A 19938-nucleotide genomic window follows, 5' to 3' on the forward strand; every position below is an offset into this window, starting at 1 on the left:
TTGACGAGAGGATTGACAAAAAATGGTGGTGGTTGCGACTTTGGGGGAAGAGAAAAGAAAAAAGGAAAGAAAATGGCGGGGGATTCAAGCTACAGGACGGGCCATCAATGTCACCGCGACTCAGCGATAGCATCCACCCGTCCTTGAAGAACGTCCCGCCCATATAAAGGTTGTCCCATGTCGTTTAGGAAGTACGATGGCAGCAGCTCTTCTTGTTCCGAGGGGTTTCGGCATGCCTCGGTTATCTTCTACACTGTCGGATATACAGTATACATCGTCCAAGGGCTTAGCATATGATTGAGCAGCAACAAGTGACCACAAGACAAGGCGGAAGAGGCACAGATTGATGGAATTGTAGTAGAGTTCTGATTTTCGAACTATGCTAATGGTACAGCAGGGCAATTGTTCTCTGGTTAAACGCCCATATGGAGTTCAATTGATTAAAAGTCATCCTCCTTAATCGTCATGGCATGAAACAAATAACACTCAACCTCTCTCTAAGCGATTAACTTATGAGAAGGGGTTGGTGCGGGTGCCCCAGTAGGTGAGGAACACGGAAAGACCGACAGTCTCGAAGACGCGGGCAAGAGCACCGACGGCGACGGTGTCAAGAGGGCGCTTCTCGGTGAAGATCTGGGCAATGAACTGTAGGCTTATTAGAGGGTGCCCAGAATGAAGTAATGACCAGCAAGAAAACTTACCGAAGGAGCGGAAGAGGCAGCGAAGATCAAGGCACCGAGGTAGGCAGCACCCTTGTAGGAAAGGGTACCGGTAGCGTTGAGCAGAGCACCAACACCGTAGGACTGGAGGGCAGAGCCGGCAAGGGAAGTACCCCAGGCAGCGGCGGCCGAAGCAGTCTCCTTGGACTTGAAGAACTCCTCCTTGGAGTTGGCAGCCTGGGCCTGACGGTAGGTGTCACCGAAGACGGGGCCGAGGATGGCGAGGGAGGCAAGGTGGTTGAAGGCAGTGCCGACAGCGATGGCCGAAGGCTTGACGGGAGGGAGGTCTGCAAGTGAAAGAGTCAGTGACTGGATTATCATGTTTGTCAAATCTCTCCCCCTGAGCTGTGTCCACTTGTCGCTCAAAGAGAGCTCCGGAAGGTGCGGGCAGCTGGAGTGGAAGATGATCAGTATAGACGTACAGGAGAGAGTGGCCATTGTGATGGTAATGTGTGTGTTGGGGGTGAGAAGGTGAAGATTTGATGAGTTTGGAGATGGATATGGAAGAGACGGACGGAAAGAGCGCAGGAGACGAGGTTAAATGTAAGTCGTGCAGCGCCTCGCTCATGCCAGCTGTGACGTATTCCCGATTCGCCAAAGCGTCATTGTTTTGTGGCTGGAACTGGAAGCTATGGCCAACCTTGTCCCGCTTTCTCCACGACCGTGTTGTCCATGCCCTGCAACAACGACTCCCACAAACTCCCTTTGCGCCGAGTTGCTACATCAACCGAGGACGGTCGAGTTGGGTGACACAGCACGAGAGCCTGCATCCAACATGATGCAAGATTTATGGGAACAAAAGCAGACAGCACGCGAGCATGACCTCCGAGCTGAGCGCGATATACGTTCGCAAGCTTCTCCACAACGGGGCGTCATTACCCACCTCAATTGCGAGATCGTGATGCTCCAAAACCGCTTCAAAACATGGAACACCAGGCCGAGTACGATAATGGAAAGTGAGAGAACGTTAAGCCACAGTTTGCCTGCTCATCTTACTTGTAACTCTATGCCTGTCTATAATGAGTGCATCATGCCATCAATCTTGCAAAAGCCGGCCTATGCCTCTCTGCTCACGTCGGCAGCATCCATGCCTTGATTCTCTGGCCTCCAGCTGCCGTCGTGCTTTGACTTGATGACTTCGTGCACGCTCAATCTGTGTTCTACAATCTCGCGGCCATTGACCAAATCGTTCTCGTCGGCTCTCTTACGCGCTTCCTCCTCGTCTTTGGCAATGCCGGCCTTGATGTGACGCGCCACCAATCGCTCTCTCGCAACGTCTTCCTCGACCTCGACGAACCACAGCTCATCCATGAGCTCCGCTGCCTCCTTCCACTCTGGTGCACCCGTGCCCAGACTCAAATAGTTGCCCTCGAAGATCAAGATCCGAGCTTCTGGGTGGATGGGAATGTCGTCGTTGACGGGGTCTTTCTGGGCGTGGTCAAAAGATGGAGCATACAGTGTTTTTGTCTCTGGCGAGATTGGCTGGCGGAGCTTCTTGACCAAGTCCAAGAAAGACCGAGCATCAAAGGTAAATGCAGCGCCGCGTCTCGCATGAGCAGTGTTGGGATCGGGCATGGCGTCTAGCTGGGCTCGCGACAAGTGATAGCCGTCCATCGGGACGAAAGCTGCGGGTTCATCGTTTTGCGCCAATGCAGGGAATTCTTCGTGGTGAAGATCGTTCAATCGGCTTGCTACGACGGACGCGAGAGTTGTTTTGCCTGGGAAACTGTCAGTCTTGTGTAGCACGACATGTCAAAAGTGCTTATCTTACCCGAACCTGGGATGCCAGATACGGCAATCATCAGTCGCTTGGATCTGGGCACTTCCTGAAACTTGGCCCATGTCTTCTTGACTAATCTGTCTACTTGCTCGTCCATGGTTGCGAATGTATGTAGATGTCGTAGGGGAAGACTCAGGGATCTGTGGTAGAGATGTGCTGGTGTTGTGAATAGAAAACAAAGAAGCTAGTTCCGATACGACCCTGATCAACTGATCTACCTATCTGCCGCAAATCGAACAAAAGCGGCCTCAGGTCAGCTGTCCCCCTCAGTGTCCGGCCGAGATGCTGCCCTACTTTTGTTTTCAGAGGAACAAGCACCATCCTCCAGCCTGCTGATATCACGCTAATCGCGATTCTGTATGACGTAGCGCTCGAGTTTGCAAGCCTCTTTATGGCTTGGCATCAACAACGGTATTCATCAATTCTAGGAACATCAAATTAGGCAAATAGGTGTGTATATATGACCAGACGCTGATTGATCTGGAATGCGTAACGCCAATACCAAAACAATCTTTGTGTCTTATCCAGGAGCCGAAATTCGGAAAATCCCAAAGGCGGCTACTGAATTGTACTTTCTAGCAACTCAGGTAATCTGCTCAGAGACATTGACACAATCTACGACTCGAGGGCTGAACCCAGTCGCAAAGACCGAGCTGTTCCCTTCATGACGTGGACAGCATAGGTGTCAGGCTATGCGGCGTTTTGGTACTTGGGCAACCTCTATGCAGCCTCTCAAGCTGAGACTTACGTCCGGGCCTCGAAGGCATCATACCTTGCGACAGCCATCTCTTGCAGTGGTTCGACTAAAGCGTCTGCGCAGAGCCATGTTCCGGGGTGTACCTCATCAGCACTTCTGCCCAAAAGTCGAGTGTGCGGCCCGACCCGTTGCTATTCCTGAGGTTTGTCACTCTCCGTTTCCTTCTCCTTTCCAAGCCCATCTCGCTGAGCCTTCGTCAGCGGAAGCTCAGGCGACGTGAACATACTAGCCAGCCTCCCTGTATAGGTCTCTGGCACCACACGTGGCCAATCGTTGGCGAAACAGTGATTGCACATGTAGCGATCTGGGCCCGACTCTTCTGACACTTCTGGTTTCTCTTTCCACCACAACTTCAAGAAGCGATCACGATTGCAGCCAGCGCAGTGGTGGTCAACTCGATCCGGGTATCGAATCCATGTGTGTGTTTTCCATGTGAGCGCGTTGGCAGGCCTTCTGCGGAGTAATATGTCAAGTTCCCTCGAGCGCCTGAGGCTGAGATCCTCCGCGTGGGCGCGCCTGTTGGCTGCGTTATATTTGTCGCGGAACTTCTCAAAGCGCGCAAGCGCACTCACCCTCAAGTCGGCCCTGTGAATTGGGTCACGTTTATACCTCTTGAGGTACTCCTTATGTCTCTGGCGAAATTCAGGATTGTTCGCGTAGCGTTGTCGCCGTAAGGCGTTCCCTTCCAATCGCTTGCGCTCCAAGTGAGCGGCCTCCTCTTCGGCAGTCTGGACAGGCGCTTGTTCAAGACGGTGGATGCACGAGAACAGGCGCGTCACTGAAGGGAAAGCAGCTGTTTAAGCAGAGCGGAATGTCGTTGTAAGGAGAGTAAACAATGGAGCCGTAGTCAATGGTGCTTGACCAGTGGAGAATGAAAGACGCATTGTTGTTAGATCCTTCGATTATGAGACTGGAGGCGGCGAGCTTGAGTTGTGATCCAGAGATTCGCTTGTGGAGAGTTCCCGACTTCTTTCTATCGAGTCGGAATATCAGTCAGATACATTGTAGCGCCGGGATTGCATGGTGTCGACTCGCATGCGTTGGTCTCGAATCGACGTTGCTACGGATGCTTCACTCCCAACGGCTGGATCCCTACTAACCCAGAATGGTCAGAGCTGCGTAATATACTCCCCGCTAGAACAAGCTGTCAAGCCATAAGCCATATGTACTCTGATTACATATCATTTTGTGCAATAACACCTGCTGAGTAATTCTGGGCTGCTGAGTCACTTGTAAAGTGAGAAGACGTCGACCTCACTTCCTATCGTGTGCTTGACCAGGTCTTGCAAAAAACGATACAAAATCGACAACACAAGGAAAAGCACCGATGAGGAACTGGATGACATCTAATAAAAGGCCTGTGACTACGGTAGTTATGCTGGATCCGGAAGAAAAAGATAGTGGCCACGCCGCCGGCGACAAAACGGAAGGACGAAAGATGCAAAGACATTCTGGAAGGATGTGATGAGGGGGACTGACGTTGTACATCGACAGAAAATGGTGGTCACAGTCCAAGTTCCATGTAGAACAGATAGCACGCGTCCTGTAGAGCACCTGCGACCGGTCTGACGCTGCCTGGACGCCCTGCCCACACTGTTCCGGGTGATTGAGTGGTTTCTCCAAGTAAGTATCGATGTTTTGTTCAAGACATTTGCTCGACTGCGTATGGTCTGAGTCGTTCGCAATAGAGATATCTGCTCCGGCTAAGTGTTGCTGCACCTGTTTCGTACTGCTTGTTGCCGTCGAGTTACACCCCTGGTTCTTTCGTATGTTTCTGTTGTACATGTTGCCATTCGTCTTTTTTCGCCGCGGAGAATCTATACACCCCGTCGTGAACGTCGTGCTCTCGCGCAGCTGTGCTTGTGGTCGTGTTGGAGTCACGTCCATAGAAGCAGCCGAGTCCCGTGAAGCCGCGAAAGATCAACCATCTCGGGTCCGCCCCGAGCCCGCTGTACCCGATGTGCCCCCGTATCCATTGCGATACTATTTTTGCTCTTCGAATATGCTGTCGCCGTTGAGCTCTTTCGTCGCAGCTCCCACATCCTCTCTTCGGTATCGCTATGTTCATCTGTACATCATGGCGTCGTGGTCGCTGGACACAATCCACATATCAATCAGCCACCTCTGGAACCTCGCTTGCCGCTCTGCAAACACCCTCATGACAGTCTGCGCTCTATAGCCTAGCGTCCCAAGACGCTGGCATTGCCGACGCCGATTGTCAATCCAAGCATAAGTTCACATTATCGAAGCCCATCGACACCTGAGCACGCGAGCATGAACGAATTTTCTCTGGTGGGACCACACAAGAGACAGCTGACGCACAATCTTGCTCACCGACGTTCAGGAAAGGTCTACCATGTCTTTGTTTATCCCACTCTCCTGCGCGCCCCAAAGGTCAGATATCGACCATCTCAACGCACGACGCTGTACAGAAACAGTGGCTTTCCACAGAGATTGGGCGCATTTCCATACACCAAAGACTCGCTCGCGGAGTTGCTCCTGAGCTTGGAGTATGACTCCCCTGAGAGAGTTTCTGCGTGAATACAGAAACAGACTCTGCTGGCAAGGCTGCGACGAAACAACGTGCTCGAGCAAGACTATGAAAACCTGCCTTCTGAGCCCTTCTCTCGTCTTTCCTTCGCATCGCTCCGTCGAAAAACGTCAAGACCAATTACACATCCTGCTTCGCAGTGACTTCATTCCAACAAATATGTCGTCGACCGAAGCATCTTCTCCTTCATCTTCTCAGGAGCATATTTCTCCTATTTCGACGCCTGCAACCACACCACCAAGGTCCCTTACCATCGTCTCTCCTACTGCCATCTCCCTTGCCATCCATCACCTGGCATCTACCCCTGAACGTCCTGCTCCAGGCGCGTTCAAGTTCTTGCCTGAAGGCACGGAGTTGATCTGGCGTTCAACTACAGAGCCCGGGTCCCCGTGGAAACACCCTGTGCTCGTCCTCCCGAGCGAGGACCTGGATTCGGATTTTGTTCGTGTGTTGTTCGCAACCACGACAGACATCGTCGACCGCTTCAAAGCGAGGAGGTGGGGCTGCAACTATGTCCTTATCGAAGGCCAGCAGCACCCCTGGCGCGAAGCGCTTCCCCTTGCTCAGGGGGCCTTCGGAAGAGCCACAAGTATCGACGTGACCACGGTGTACAAAGTACGCTGGCAGGATCTCCAGGAGATCAATATCAAGAGCGCAGACGGACTTGCTCCATGCCTGTCGGCTGAGACTTTGGAGAGAGTCGTGGAGTATGTCAAGGCCCCAGTGGCTGACATGTTCACTCCTCTCAGGGGATCGGAAACCCCATTCAACACCTCGATTACACCTGCTGTGCAAGCCTCGCTCGACCCTGTACTGCCTACTCCTGCTCCTGGTACAGACCCGGTCGCCGCCCTGGCTCCTGTATCCCCTCAAGGTACAGGACCGAAATACGTGGCGCCTCATCTCAGGCAGGCTAACGGCCTGAAGAGGAAGCTCTCGCCAACGGCTCCGGTGTTCAAGTTGCACCCAGCACACTGCAACGCATCTTGGAGATGAAGCTACTAGGCTCCTCTCCACTGCTCGTCTTTTCCTCTCTCCGCCCCTTTACACAGGTACGCTGACCTGTCTCCCCCAACATGCTGGCGAGCCCCTTCCAGGCACTCTGGCCTATCTCACCAAACAGAGCCTTCTCTTCCGCCCTCTTATAGGTACTCTGACCTTTAACAGTACGATGGTATCGCTCGTGACGATACGGAATAGTCTTATGAGGCTAGTGCAGAGTTGCAATGTAGACTCTGGCACAAAACAGGAGGGTACATGCACAGTTCTTTTACATCAACCTATCTTGTAACTCTTTTTCCCTTCCTGCTTCGTCCATTGGCAGAAGGTTTTTAGCGAGGCAAGAGACTGTCGCGAGGATTTTTTTGTGTTTATTTTGGAGTTTCTTCTGTTTATCTTTGTTTGTGTTTTGTGTTACAAGCAGCGAAGATACCCAGGTCCATACGTGGTCAATTAGCGAAGATACCCAGGCTCACATATGGGCTAAGCAAATTTTTTTTTCATAACCCAATATTCCCAGTGTCTTGTGCTACTTGATTGTGAAACTGCAGAGGATCGTGACGGTATAGCAATAACTTTGCTGGAAATGTCGGATATGCTTGTTGCTGTTATATCTCCTTGAACGCTTTACGCAGAACGAAAAGATCTTGCATATCCACGCAATGGTCACTGGTCGAAACAGATATCGAGAGAGTGCTCATATTGACTTGTGTCTATGGTTTCGTAGCTGCTCTATACCACTTTCTGTCCCAACTCCCTGTTTGTTTTGACTGCAAAAATGTACAGTACTTTTTCGAAACCAAGAAACATTCGCAGAGAAACGGAAGAACAGTCTACTTCGATGGAAACAGCTTGGAAACGAACAACTTCCTGCATTTTTACAACCTCGGTTCTCCGTGTCCGCCAACTCGGGGGAGGGATATACTGTCCGCATGAGACAATATATCACCAAGTCTTTTCGCATGTCACCCTGGCGCGCAATCAAAAAATCAAAATGCGCTGTTCGTTCGGGGCACAACGAGCTACCTATCTTTTCAAGTCGACAAACATGTCAATCTCTGACTCAGCAATAGAGGCTGTGTGTGATGCGGAGAATGAGAGAATATAAGAATCACGAGATCTATGGGTGGTTGTATGTGGGTTAGGGGTGTGAGCAGAACTTTAAGCGTGTAGGAGGTTTGCCAAAAGAAGGGATCTGGTAGAACTGGTAGGTTGAATGCGACCATCGCAACAATGTTGCGTCATGTAAAGGAAAGAGAACATCAAAGAGACAGTGGTATTGCGGAAAAGAGTGGTAGTTTGATATTCTGCTGTGAGTTTTTGGGATGCGAGAGAGAAAATGTTGATGCTTGTTTTTAACTTACATGTTGATCTCAGAAAGGTACCTATCAGCGCGGTCACACACACGTTGAAGCCTTTACTGACTACCTTCCTCTCGGTCGTTTCGCCGTCCGTGACATGAGACAGACCGTCGCTGTAAGCATCGAGCCATCCTCTACTCCTCTTCTTTCTTCTATATACTAATCATCTTCACAGGTCGGCGTCATCCATCGCCACTCGCGCTCGTCCTTCTGGGTCCAATCCGTGTCGAAAAATAGAGATTACCAAAGCCCGGCGCATCCAGAATCCATCTCATGGTTGTTCTTAGTGATGTTGGAAATGTTGCTGTGAATCGTGACAGACATCTCGAAGCAGATCGTAATTCTTCAAACGCGCGCCAAGGGGTCGTCGGCCCCTTGCTATACGAGCTTACATAGATTAAGCGCTCGCAAATCATCCTACAGAAGACCTACGCATGTTGACATGTCTGCAAGCGTACTCTCTGCGTCGCTGAAGGCCTGATTTCCTTGGCTGACATGCAGTTGTCACACGACGTCCTCAAGGACTGCGACCTGCGACCTGCAAACAAGCGCCGGTGAAACGCTGGGGGGCTCTTTAACCAGAATTTGTGCGTGCCTCAAGGATGCGGAGACCATGCCCCTAACCTCTTTCATCACTCCCGGACTGCAAGGCTCAACCCCTGAGCAGCCGGGACCACCATCTGAAACGCCCTTCGTCCATCCACGAGCAGTCGCGAGTGGTCGATAAGGACCGGATGCCACGGTAGGTTTAGATTGAACGTCTCAAGAAGGTTGGCCACACCACTTTCTCTTTTCTTTCCTCCTTTCTCTTGCTACTTTGCGTGTCGCCAGTAGCCTTCCTTTCCTTCTATCACACTCCCTTGTTTGAGGCCATTTGCCCAACACACTCCTTCAACTAGACGTGCAAACCAGTCACGCGCTCATTCATTCGACACGACCACACCGACTTCAAAGTCTTGACTACAATACACAACTCGAACATCATCTCAGCCTCCCGAACAACAACCATGGCAAGCTTCCTCAAGACAGCAGCGCTCGTGCTGGCCGCGACCGCTGTCTCAAAGGTCTCAGCTCAGACTTTCTCCTCTTGCAACCCATTGTTCAATACGACTTGCACACCAAACACTGCCTTTGGCACGTGGCACGACTGGAACTTCACAGACTCGACCATCGCCGACAACAAAATCTGGAACACAACTGGTGGTCGTCAACCCGACTACACTGATGTCGGCGCTCAGTTCACGGTACGCGCTGCGACGGACATGCAGAAAGTTTTGACTGACATGACGCAGATTGGCGGCAGAGGCGACAGTCCAACACTCGAATCCAACTTCTACATCTTCTTTGGCCAGGTATCGGTCATCATGAAGGCCGCACCAGGCGTCGGTATCGTCTCCTCGGTCGTTCTTGAATCCGATGACCTCGACGAGGTTGATTGGGAGTGGCTCGGTGGAAACAACACAAGCGTCGAGACAAACTACTTTGGCAAGGGCAACACAACCTCATACGATCGCGCCATCTACTACGATGTCGACGATGTGACTGGAACGATACACAACTACACCCTCGACTGGACAAAAGAGCAGCTACAATGGATCGTGGACGACAAAGTGTTGCGCACCTTGAAGTACGGAGATGCCCTCAATGGCAAAAACTACCCGCAAACACCCATGAAACTCAAGATCGGTATCTGGGCTGGAGGTGATCCGGAGTCAAACTCCAACGGAACAGTCGAATGGGCAGGCGGTGTCGTCGACTACCACCAAACACCCTTTACCATGACCATGGAACGCGTCTACGTAGCCGACTACAGCTCTGGCAGCACCTACACCTACGGCGACAACACTGGTTCCTGGCAATCCATCAAGATCGCCGAGGGCAACAGCACCATTGCCGAACGCCTCGCTAGACCTCATGGCGCAGAGGCACACTACAGAGCTCTACCCAAGTGGGCACAGGCTGCAATTGCCGCTGGTTCGGTTGCTGTGTTTGCTATTGCTTTGGTTGCATTCATCTTCTGCTGTATCAAGTCGAGACGTGCTGGTCGTCGCGAGCGTGCTGCTGCAGATGCTCAGTGGGAAAAGGATATGCAGGAGTTGGCCGAGTATAAGCGCACTTCCCCTCATGGTCCCATCGGCGGAGCTGGTAAGCAGTATCTATAGAAAGGTCTTTGATTATGTTTCATGTTTAATCTCACCATGTGTGTTTTCTTCTCATCCTTCTTTCGTCGGTCCCGGTGCAACGCGGGATAATACTCATGTTATGAAAATGCACAGCAACTTCCACCATCACCACTCGATCCATGGAGGACCCATCGAGACGCGTCCCTATTCCATAACTTTCTTGCATTCCTAAAACTATATTTCAACGAACTTCAGCCTTTGAGAGGGGATTCCTCTTCTGCATAGAAAGATAGTCCCCAATCTTCTGTCCAGGAACTGCCATCACGTCGCTGCAGTGATGTAATCCACAGTGAGTCTCTGCCGCGATTGCAACACCGCAAAACAACGCCCTCACTCGTGATCTTGGCAGTCTATACCGCAGACATACCGCCGCATTCACTCACAACAACAACACTCTACCAGGCTCGCTCCCTCCTCCTCCGCAACACCACACCTACCACTTATCTTTCATTGCCTTTTCAAATACTTGCATAGGCACTTCGTGTGCGGCTTTCTCTTCTAATTACTGAACGCTTTCCAACCACCTTCTGGAAGTTCTTGATTTACCTTTACGCCAACCCGCGTCTTCCTGCTCAACCGCTGCTCTACTCATACGCAGGAAAGTAGTAACGACCGAGGGTACTGGGCAAGCCTAAGGGTCAAACGATCTCTACAACCGCCTCATCTTCCACCACCTTCTCTCAACCAACGCTTCGATCTCCTTGTACGGCTGTGCGCCTACTTGTCTCTTCTGTCACCAACGCTTACGTCCCCGTCTCTTCGCTCTGGACACATCGTCTCTCCCAGACAGGGGCTTCTTCTCTACACGCACTGCCTCAATCAACCATACTCACGCGCGTTGGGATCGACTTCGCTTGCCCCCTTCCTCACCATTTGCAGCAAGTCGCACATCACCTGTTTCGGAGATAGAGTCTTGCGAGGTGAACCTTTGTAGCACACTCCCAGCACAATCATCAGATAGTGCGGGCTTCGCCGTCTGACTCGAAACCGAGAACAAAGCGAAGCTCGCAACCTATCGACTCTGAGGCGCTGTCATCCTCATTACCTGCTCGCGATTGCTCTCACAACCCAAGCATGTAATCACTTACCTCATTCATGCGTCTCAAGAGATTACTGATATCTTGTGCCTCAGAATCAAGACTCGTGCCTGCGTGAATGCCACGCCTGCCTCGACTCCGCTTGCACATAGTTGTTGCATCGGAGTGAGGTGAGGTTACACCTTCGCTCGCAAACCGATCTTCCAATCGCACTGGAATCTTGCACTGGGTTTTTTTTGTTTGCGCGCGGGCTGAGAAAACTCTGTGCGTCGTGGTTCGAATAAGGTATCTTCTTTCCTGGAAGAAACGACTGCCGGCAACAGCGACCGGCGAAAGTCCGTGCGCCGGGCCCGGTTCCTCTTTCCTCACAACCATTCCATCAAGACAACATTTCACTATTCGAATCACTCCACTACTCCTCATCTAATTTCAACGCAAAATAGCAGCAGCGCATAATGACCGATTCTGGACAATCAGAACCCGCTGCTGCCGCGGCGGCTGCACCTCCCCAACAGCCTTTCCGATTCACGGACTTGCCGATGGAAATTAGATTCATGGTGCTTGAAGAGTTGATGGACAACCCGAAGGACACTATCAGGTTCACAGCACCGAAGAACTTGGATGTCGAGGAGGTGCGTCTTGATGGAATGTACTATCCCAGCCTCCTCAAAGTCAACAAATCCACCCGCGATGAGTACTGGTCGCTATGTCTACGCGAATCAATCCTCTGGATCGTTTACGCTTGCACCGACTCTGCTCACCCCGATACGGAGAACAGCGAAGAAGAGAAACCAACAATGCCTCCTATATCGGACTGGGTGATGATACCAACCAGAATCTTGGAGAGAGTCACCGAAGTCGTCTTCAAGTTCCAAGCGGACTGGATGCTCCCAGAAATAAGTAAGAAGGATGGAATGAATGAGTGCTCTCCCCACAACCAGTTGCTGATCGTTCTTAGACCCCTTTTCTGGTATTGCAGACTGCATCGACGACATTTCCGGCCTTCAACTCATCGGTATATGGTCAGAAATGGACATGGCAGTTGTTGAACGTGTTGGAGACCAAGCAGAACGTCAAGAAAGATTTCAGAACTTTGTCGAAAATCTCTTTCTCGAAGAGGGTGCTTTGTACAACCGGTCTGACGACGACGGTCACGATATCTTCTGCCGCACCGACTGCAACCTTTGGGTGCCTCTCTTTGAGATGAACAAGAACTACTGTTGGCCCCGTCGCAGACATCTCCAGCAAGGTGTGGCGCCATTGGCTGGCCTTCCAGAGTGGGGCTACTCGATGTTCAAAGTGCATGCTCCGTGGAACCGTCCACTCGAGAATTCTTTCACATACCACGGCGAGGAGTTGGAATTTCTGCGTGTCGAATACGAACTGCCTGTGCTCGATCGGTCCGAGACGGAATGTGACAGTCCTAGCGAATGGGATTATGAGTTTGACGAATCCGGCTTCGCTACAGGTAACATGCCAGACTGGAGCACAGGTGCAAGACCTCTCTGGATGGATCATGAATAAACGAGGTTTGATGGAAAGCAGTGGCTAGAATGGCGGGAACCCAATGCAGGGGCGAGATGACATGAATGAGGTCCGACAGAATGTCGTGTTGCTTGATCGGAGGTTGCTCAGATTGAGTCGTTGAGGGTTTGCTTTGCTGGCATCACTTAGACAATAATATTCCACAAAAGCACTACTAATCTCTCTCTTCGAACTGGGCCTCTCAGGCAGATCGTTGCAACGTGTAATATTTGGTGGGATGCAGAAGGTTGCGCTTGCGAGACAGGTGAGAGCTCAGGTGCGGAGAAAGCTCGGTGGACAGATGGCAGTTCTCCAAGATCACCATCATTGTACTTTTTGTTGCAAGGAATAGACAAGCATCCTCAGCGACAATCACGCGCGACCGCAATCATGCTGTCTTGGAGCTCGTACGTCGTAACACAAAGTGTATACAGATTATAGTAAACTGACGATTGGTATACAGAATCCGATCGGCCCTCATCTTCTTCGGGCCCATGCTCCTCCCTCGAATCATCGCCTTTTACCGCAGTCTCCGAGCACCAAACAACGCACAACGCATACCCGTACCGCCAGAAGCATCTCGTGCCCTGAACCTCGTCTTCGCCAGCGCCGTCGTCTCGCTTCTGTTCACCCTCCCATACCTTACACCCGTCAACATCTTCTCAAAAACTGGCTCGCGACTACAGACTCCGACACCGGTTCTGTTCAACAGACTAGCCTCGGCCTCTCCTCAACACGAGACACTACGCCAAATCTTTACCGACGGGGGACTGGAAGCAAGACTACAATACCTCCGCTTTGGCCCTAATGTCCTGTGCAACTGCCCCTTGGTCGACGACCCCAAGGCCCAGAATGCTGGCCTCAACTACCTGATCTGCACTCTACCTTCGCTGCTCAAGACCCACCTGATGCATCTGCTCTTCCTCGGCCTCGCTACCTCTTCTCTCATCGGCGGCACGCTCTCTGCTCGTTGGAGAACCGCTGCCATACTCTCAGCCGTTGCAGTCATGGTCGTAGACTTCGCTTCTGTCTTTAATTACGATCACCAACGCAATGCCCGCGCCGCTACCTTCTCTGACGTCGAGAACTTCTTCTGGACGAGGAATTTGGTCTCTCATCTCGCCATCTGCATCACCGATGCTGCTATAGGCGCTTTGATCTGGGCTTCTGCCACCAACCGTGCTTTCGTGATCCCGCCTTCTCCGGCTGTCATCCTCGAGTCACAAACCAGAGTACTGGAAAAGTCGCTTGCAAAGTTCAGATCACTCGGTGCTGTCAGGAACGTGGTCATGAGGGAGTCGGGCTTCAGAACAAAGGTGGGCGAGTACTGGAGGAAGGAAGGAGAGATTATGCATGAAGTTTTGGAAGAAAGAGATGTGGTGGAAGCTGTCAATGAGGTTCTGGCCAAGATGGACGTGGATGGTGTTACAAAGGGTGCGGATGAGTTTGTCGAGCAGGTTTTGGGACCTATGGCTTGAAAATATGCTTTGTATTATCTAGACATTCGTCAGAGTATTGGTGACTGTTTTGAATTTGCATCGCTTCCGCTCTCACTCGCTTTCGTTCCCGCAAGCGCATCGCATGTGGTGGCTGCAGCGATGGCATTGTCGTAGCAGCCAGGGTGCTATATCCAACATGTAGGATTCGGCGATATCGAGACCGATTCGACAGCAAGGATTCGACTCATGTACGAATCGAGTTCTTCCACCCTGCCACTCCTATCCTGATCTTACAACTACTTCTCTATCAGAGTTTTCTCCAGAGAAAGAACAAAAACCACGCATATCTCAATGGAAGCTCCCTCCTCACTCAAACAACTCTGCATTCCTATAGCTTCCTACTACCTATATCTTTGAACATGAGAAAAAGATGCTGTGATGTTCTTCTTGAACCTTTACTGTCGAACCTTGCTCCAGATTCGAGCCATTGGTGTGATTCTAATGCTTGACTTGTCATCCTTGATTAAGGATAACATAATGTAAACGACGCGTGAAATGTTTAAACATATTGTAGCATGTCGAAGATGATTTTCTAGAGGCAGCCTGTAGTAGAACAACACTGTTACAGTAGAGAATTGGGTTGAGGAGGCATGAAGAGAACCGGGGGGTTATGATCTTAGCAGGCATGGAGAGTATAGGCAGGATATCACTTCCTGCGGGGAGGACTTCCACGATATCGCAATGATATTGCGGTGCAAGCTTTCGGGGTATAGCAACGCTGAAGGATGGAAGGATAGAGAAGATGGACAGTAAGTGCTGATGTACTTGCACTGGGACGAGAGCGCGAGATGTGACGACGGCAGCATGGAGGAGGGATAAAGATGGCAGGATAAATGTGCACAACAGCAGACGAAGACGCTCAAGCAGAGTATAGCAGAGTGACAAGAAGGCAGAGGTAGGGGACGAGACAAAGCAGGAACATCACAGGAGAAAAGAGTCAAGAAGAATGGGATACAATCAACAATGAATTTTGAGTTGCTGCTGCAAACTGATTATCTAAGTCATAAACCCAGATCCCTCGAAGCAGCTGCCTCGCCATCATGTTTCATGCGGGTCATGACAACAGAAAAGGTGGTATCGTTAGTGTAATGCTGTACTCATGTGACCTTGAGCACTACATCGAAGCGAAGGAAAGACTTTTGAAAACCAAAGGTCAAACCGTTTACTTCTTGCCAGCCTTAACAGCAGCCTTGGTGACCTTACCGGCACCCTGCTTGTCAGACTTGACGACGGACTGTGAAAGAGAGTTAGATGTTGAGACTGTGAGTAGATGGAAGAAAAGCTTACCTTGATGACACCGACAGCGACGGTCTGTCTCATGTCACGGACGGCGAAACGACCGAGAGGAGGGTAGTCAGTGAAAGCCTCAACGCACATGGGCTTGGAGGGAACCATCTTGACGATGGCGGCGTCACCAGACTTGATGAACTTGGGGGCGGCCTCAACGGACTTGCCGGTACGGCGGTCAATCTTCTCAACAAGCTCGGAGAACTTGCAGGCGATGTGGGCAGTGTGGCAATCGAGGACGGGTGCGTAACCGGCACCGACCTGACCAGGGTGGTTGAGGACGATGACCTGGGCGTTGAAGGAGTCGCAACCCTTGGGGGGGTCGTTCTTGGAGTCACCGGCAACGTTGCCACGACGGATCTCCTTGACGGAGACGTTCTTGACGTTGAAGCCGACGTTGTCACCGGGAAGACCCTCGGTGAGCTGCTCGTGGTGCATCTCGACGGACTTGACCTCGGTGGTGACACCAGCGGGGGCGAAGGTGACGACCATACCACCCTTGATGGTACCGGTCTCGACACGGCCGACGGGCACCGTGCCAATACCACCGATCTTGTAGACATCCTGGAGGGGAAGACGGAGGGGCTTGTCGGTAGGGCGCGAAGGAGGGTCGATGGCGTCAATGGCCTCGAGGAGAGTCTTACCAGTGGCCTTGGCCTTGGTCTCCTTCTCCCAACCCTTGTACCAGGGGCAGTTGGTGGAAACATCGATCATGTTGTCACCGTTGAAGCCCGAGATGGGGACAAAGGGAACGTGCTTGGGGTTGTAGCCGACCTTCTTGATGAAACCGGAGGTCTCCTTGATGATCTCCTGGTAACGGGCCTCGGACCACTTGGTGGTGTCCATCTTGTTGATGGCAACGATGAGCTGCTTGACACCAAGGGTGTAGGCGAGAAGGGCGTGCTCGCGGGTCTGGCCGTCCTTGGAGATACCAGCCTCGAACTCACCAGTACCGGCGGCAATGATGAGAATGGCGCAGTCAGCCTGGGAGGTACCAGTGATCATGTTCTTGATGAAATCACGGTGACCGGGGGCGTCGATGACGGTGACCATGTACTTGGGGGTCTCGAACTTCCACAGAGCGATATCGATAGTGATACCACGCTCACGCTCGGACTTCAGCTTGTCGAGGACCCAGGCGTACTTGAAGGAACCCTTGCCGAGTTCGGCGGCTTCCTGTGTGGTTGTCAGACATTGTTGCTGGTATAGTGGTATGGGTGGCGAAGGTGTGTTGTGAAAATTCTGCGAGTCGGGCGTCAAGCGCGAAGCTCAGCTCGACCCCGCCAGACAGCCCACTCCAAGGGTGAAAAGTGCGAAAAAGCAACGATCTTGTCGTAAAAGAAAGCGCAGAGGCAGGAGCAAGGTGAAGGAAGAGGATGGCTTACCTTCTCGAACTTCTCGATGGTACGCTTGTCGATACCACCGCACTTGTAGATCAAGTGACCGGTGGTGGTCGACTTACCGGAGTCGACGTGGCCGATAACGACGACGTTAATGTGGGACTTTTCCTTACTGCAGGCGATGGTTAGAGCGTGCTACTGGCAGAGCAACATCGAAGAGAAGACATACCCCATGTTGACGGTTGTGTATGGAAGATGGAGTGAAGTACGGTTGAACTTTCTGAAGAGAGGTTAGAAAAAGAGAGAGGAAGAAAAGGAAGAGCAGATCCAAGAAATAGCAAAGTGGAGCCCGCTCTGAGAGGTCAAAGCTTACCAGATACGATTGCTTGATGAACCGTGGTATGAAGACAGTGTTGAGAAGAAGGGCGCGGGAGGGGTGGCCTTTTTGAGTGTGCGTGAAGGGCGCACTGACTAAGCGAGCAAAGGGTCTAGCTTCAGTTGCCCCGCCAAGCTGGTTTTTTTCTTTCACTTTTTTGCTGCTTCGTTGGGGGCCAACCGTGCGGATCCAGCTGCAAAAAATGATGTAACGGATGATGAGCCAACTGTCGGCTTTTTTTCTTCCTCTGTTGCTATGGATCGTGGTGGCGGAGGCAAACTGCTGCAATCGAGAGTCCAGCTGTCTATCGCTCACTTGCGGTGTCTCAACGAGGCCACAGCTATCCACCTCCACGTGACAATATGCCCAATCAACTGCTCACCGAGCTCACTATTCGTGCCGATATGCCTATTGTCCCCTCTGTATAGCCGCTGCCTCCGTAGTGTTTGGTGTACTATCGATAACGTTCGGGCAGCATCGAGGGCACCAAAGCCGCCGCTGTGCGTTCCTTCAAGTTTTTTTCCGGCACACCGCTCGTCCAGCTCTCTGCACCCGTCACATCACGATTCGCCGCAGTGGATAGTCGTGCATCTAGCCTGGTCTGTTTCTAATTGAGCATCCGAATCCTCGTTTTCCCATCCCTTTACTATCCGCTCTGCTACCCCGCCGCCACCAATGTCTTCCGCAGAAGCTCTCCCCGCCTACAAGCGCGACCTCATCTCGCTCACCCTCTCGTCCAACATCCTGACCTTTGGCTCCTTCACCCTCAAGTCCGGCCGTATCTCGCCCTACTTCTTCAACTGTGGTCTGTTCTCCAAAGGCAAGCTCATCCGCGGCATCAGTGAGGCCTACGCCCGTACTGTCGCCGAGTATTGCTCCGCCCACCCCGAGTTCCAGTTCGACGTCCTCTTCGGCCCTGCCTACAAGGGTATTCCTCTCTGCGCCACCACTGCTGAAAAGCTTGCTGGCATTGACGAGGCCAAGTATGGAGACCTCGGTTTCGTTTACAACCGCAAGGAGGTCAAGGACCATGGCGAGGGCGGGCTGATGGTCGGCGAGAGCCTCAAGGGCAAGAAGGTTGTTGTCATTGACGATGTCATGACTGCCGGCACTGCCATCAGAGAGGCCATTAGCATTATCAAGAGCCAGGGCGGTGAGCTCGTTGGCATCATCGTTGCCCTCGATAGACAAGAGAAGACTCCCAGCGAAGGCGAGAAGCAGGGCAAGCCTGACGATGGCTCAGACAGACCAAGCACCATTGGCCAGGTTCGCGAGGAGACTGGTGTCCCCGTCCTTGCTGTCCTTACCCTTGACGATGTCATTGAGGGTGTCAAGGGCCAGGCTACCGAGGAGCAGCTCAAGGCTATGGAGGACTACAAGAAGAAGTACGGTGCAAGCAACTAAACAAACGAGACGAAAGCATATGATGTTGAAGACGTCAAATTAAAATAGATACCCATGACAACCCACTTTTACTATACTCCATGGCCAAGCTCTTGCTATTGCCATCATTGCTCCATGAACATAACGTTTACTGAGGATTGCTTTTTGCAACAGCTTCTGCCTTTTCCAACATATCGACCAACGCCTGACATGCTTTCAGAGTAATGCTCGAGAAGAAAGAGAGAAAGAGGAAAACAGATTGTAAGACACTCCTCGCCCGGGTACGCTACAGACCGCCACAACAGAAACACATCGGCCGACCGACCTGCGGTGGACATAGTTGGTAAGCCTTGTTGCTTATCACGAGATTCGTGTCGTTGAGCCGGGTGGCTTTAGGCCTCGGTCTTCTGTGCTGGCCTCTGACCGGTCAGATGGCGCATGATGTGAGAAAGGTGTGATGGGAGTTGGTTGTGACCGTGGTGTCACAGGGCTTATCAGCGGCTCTGAAGACTGAGTCACTGCTGACATCTCCTGGCCCTCGTAGCCAAGAGCTTCGACAGTTGTTGTGAGTGTAGGAAGCAGATTGTGCGGATAGCGCGCAGGTGATTGGCCACGCTCGATAATCTCGACCATGTACTCATCAAAGCCAGAGTCTTGATGTACTGGCGGGCCGAACAAAACACGGTGTTGCCTTGCAGGGTGTGGAGAGCCTTCATGACTTTCAGGAGCTCGTCTTGAAGACTGTTGATGATGATGAGTGTCAACAGCTTCTCGGTGCAAGTCGAAAACACCCAATTCGAATGGAGGAACGTCAGGTACGGAAGGCCGCTCGTTCGTGGGTCGGTCTCGTGAGTCTTCAGCGTGCTCAAAGCCGGCGATGTCTTCGTCGCAAAGGTACTCGCATGCTGGCGGGCCTTGGCTCAAAGACAGACTTGTCGTGCTGCTCGCTGCAGACCTCCGACGATAACCATGCGGACTCCTGCCTCGGTGAGGTATGACATAACTTCCTGTGCTGTCGATTCTGTACTCGGTAGACGTCGCTGCGTTGATGAACTGATAAGGATCCGTGGTAGGGTACGAGGGAACAAAGTCAGCCGGCTTCCTTTGTTCTCTCTTGAACTCTTCCACAGCATTCCAGTCAA

At 51.9% G+C, this 19938-nt stretch overlaps 10 protein-coding genes across 10 annotated transcripts; 6 read left to right on the top strand and 4 right to left on the bottom strand.

The window, feature by feature from the left end:
* Positions 1 to 510: 510 nt before the first annotated feature.
* On the bottom strand, positions 511 to 1157 carry M436DRAFT_79707 (DUF1761-domain-containing protein; the record flags this gene model as incomplete). Its single annotated transcript, XM_013574383.1, has 3 exons — positions 511 to 645; positions 702 to 1006; positions 1142 to 1157. 3 exons carry the CDS (start codon positions 1155 to 1157, stop codon positions 511 to 513), a joined length of 456 nt encoding a protein of 151 aa, XP_013429837.1.
* A 618-nt stretch (positions 1158 to 1775) lies between these two features.
* M436DRAFT_40933 (P-loop containing nucleoside triphosphate hydrolase protein) lies at positions 1776 to 2596 on the bottom strand (the record flags this gene model as incomplete). The annotated part of the gene is made up of 2 exons (XM_013573980.1): positions 1776 to 2437; positions 2491 to 2596. 2 exons carry the CDS (start codon positions 2594 to 2596, stop codon positions 1776 to 1778), a joined length of 768 nt encoding a protein of 255 aa, XP_013429434.1.
* Positions 2597 to 3387: 791 nt separating this feature from the next.
* On the bottom strand, positions 3388 to 5041 carry M436DRAFT_61712 (uncharacterized protein; the record flags this gene model as incomplete). Its single annotated transcript, XM_013574203.1, has 3 exons — positions 3388 to 4049; positions 4357 to 4390; positions 4736 to 5041. 3 exons carry the CDS (start codon positions 5039 to 5041, stop codon positions 3388 to 3390), a joined length of 1002 nt encoding a protein of 333 aa, XP_013429657.1.
* Positions 5042 to 5966: 925 nt separating this feature from the next.
* On the top strand, positions 5967 to 6803 carry M436DRAFT_61713 (uncharacterized protein; the record flags this gene model as incomplete). Its single annotated transcript, XM_013574204.1, has 1 exon — positions 5967 to 6803. One exon carries the CDS (start codon positions 5967 to 5969, stop codon positions 6801 to 6803), a length of 837 nt encoding a protein of 278 aa, XP_013429658.1.
* Positions 6804 to 8039: 1236 nt separating this feature from the next.
* On the top strand, positions 8040 to 8477 carry M436DRAFT_61714 (uncharacterized protein; the record flags this gene model as incomplete). Its single annotated transcript, XM_013574205.1, has 3 exons — positions 8040 to 8118; positions 8188 to 8282; positions 8343 to 8477. The coding sequence occupies 3 exons, from the start codon at positions 8040 to 8042 to the stop codon at positions 8475 to 8477; spliced, it is 309 nt and encodes a 102-aa protein (XP_013429659.1).
* A 664-nt stretch (positions 8478 to 9141) lies between these two features.
* Positions 9142 to 10047, top strand: M436DRAFT_23483 (concanavalin A-like lectin/glucanase; the record flags this gene model as incomplete). The annotated part of the gene is made up of 2 exons (XM_013573937.1): positions 9142 to 9411; positions 9460 to 10047. Coding segments are annotated over 2 exons (858 nt in total), but the record flags the coding sequence as incomplete, so codon positions are not given.
* A 1795-nt stretch (positions 10048 to 11842) lies between these two features.
* Positions 11843 to 12911, top strand: M436DRAFT_41097 (uncharacterized protein; the record flags this gene model as incomplete). The annotated part of the gene is made up of 2 exons (XM_013574010.1): positions 11843 to 12287; positions 12346 to 12911. 2 exons carry the CDS (start codon positions 11843 to 11845, stop codon positions 12909 to 12911), a joined length of 1011 nt encoding a protein of 336 aa, XP_013429464.1.
* Positions 12912 to 13301: 390 nt separating this feature from the next.
* M436DRAFT_79712 (uncharacterized protein) lies at positions 13302 to 14433 on the top strand (the record flags this gene model as incomplete). Its single annotated transcript, XM_013574384.1, has 3 exons — positions 13302 to 13318; positions 13375 to 14355; positions 14412 to 14433. The coding sequence occupies 3 exons, from the start codon at positions 13302 to 13304 to the stop codon at positions 14431 to 14433; spliced, it is 1020 nt and encodes a 339-aa protein (XP_013429838.1).
* A 1139-nt stretch (positions 14434 to 15572) lies between these two features.
* M436DRAFT_79713 (translation elongation factor 1-alpha) lies at positions 15573 to 17271 on the bottom strand (the record flags this gene model as incomplete). Its single annotated transcript, XM_013574385.1, has 4 exons — positions 15573 to 15644; positions 15698 to 16873; positions 17083 to 17209; positions 17267 to 17271. 4 exons carry the CDS (start codon positions 17269 to 17271, stop codon positions 15573 to 15575), a joined length of 1380 nt encoding a protein of 459 aa, XP_013429839.1.
* A 397-nt stretch (positions 17272 to 17668) lies between these two features.
* On the top strand, positions 17669 to 18817 carry M436DRAFT_70813 (orotate phosphoribosyltransferase; the record flags this gene model as incomplete). Its single annotated transcript, XM_013574291.1, has 2 exons — positions 17669 to 17681; positions 18102 to 18817. The coding sequence occupies 2 exons, from the start codon at positions 17669 to 17671 to the stop codon at positions 18815 to 18817; spliced, it is 729 nt and encodes a 242-aa protein (XP_013429745.1).
* Positions 18818 to 19938: the final 1121 nt, after the last annotated feature.

Source organism: Aureobasidium namibiae (genome assembly GCF_000721765.1).
Source record: "Aureobasidium namibiae CBS 147.97 unplaced genomic scaffold scaffold_4, whole genome shotgun sequence".
Taxonomy (NCBI): domain Eukaryota; kingdom Fungi; phylum Ascomycota; class Dothideomycetes; order Dothideales; family Saccotheciaceae; genus Aureobasidium; species Aureobasidium namibiae.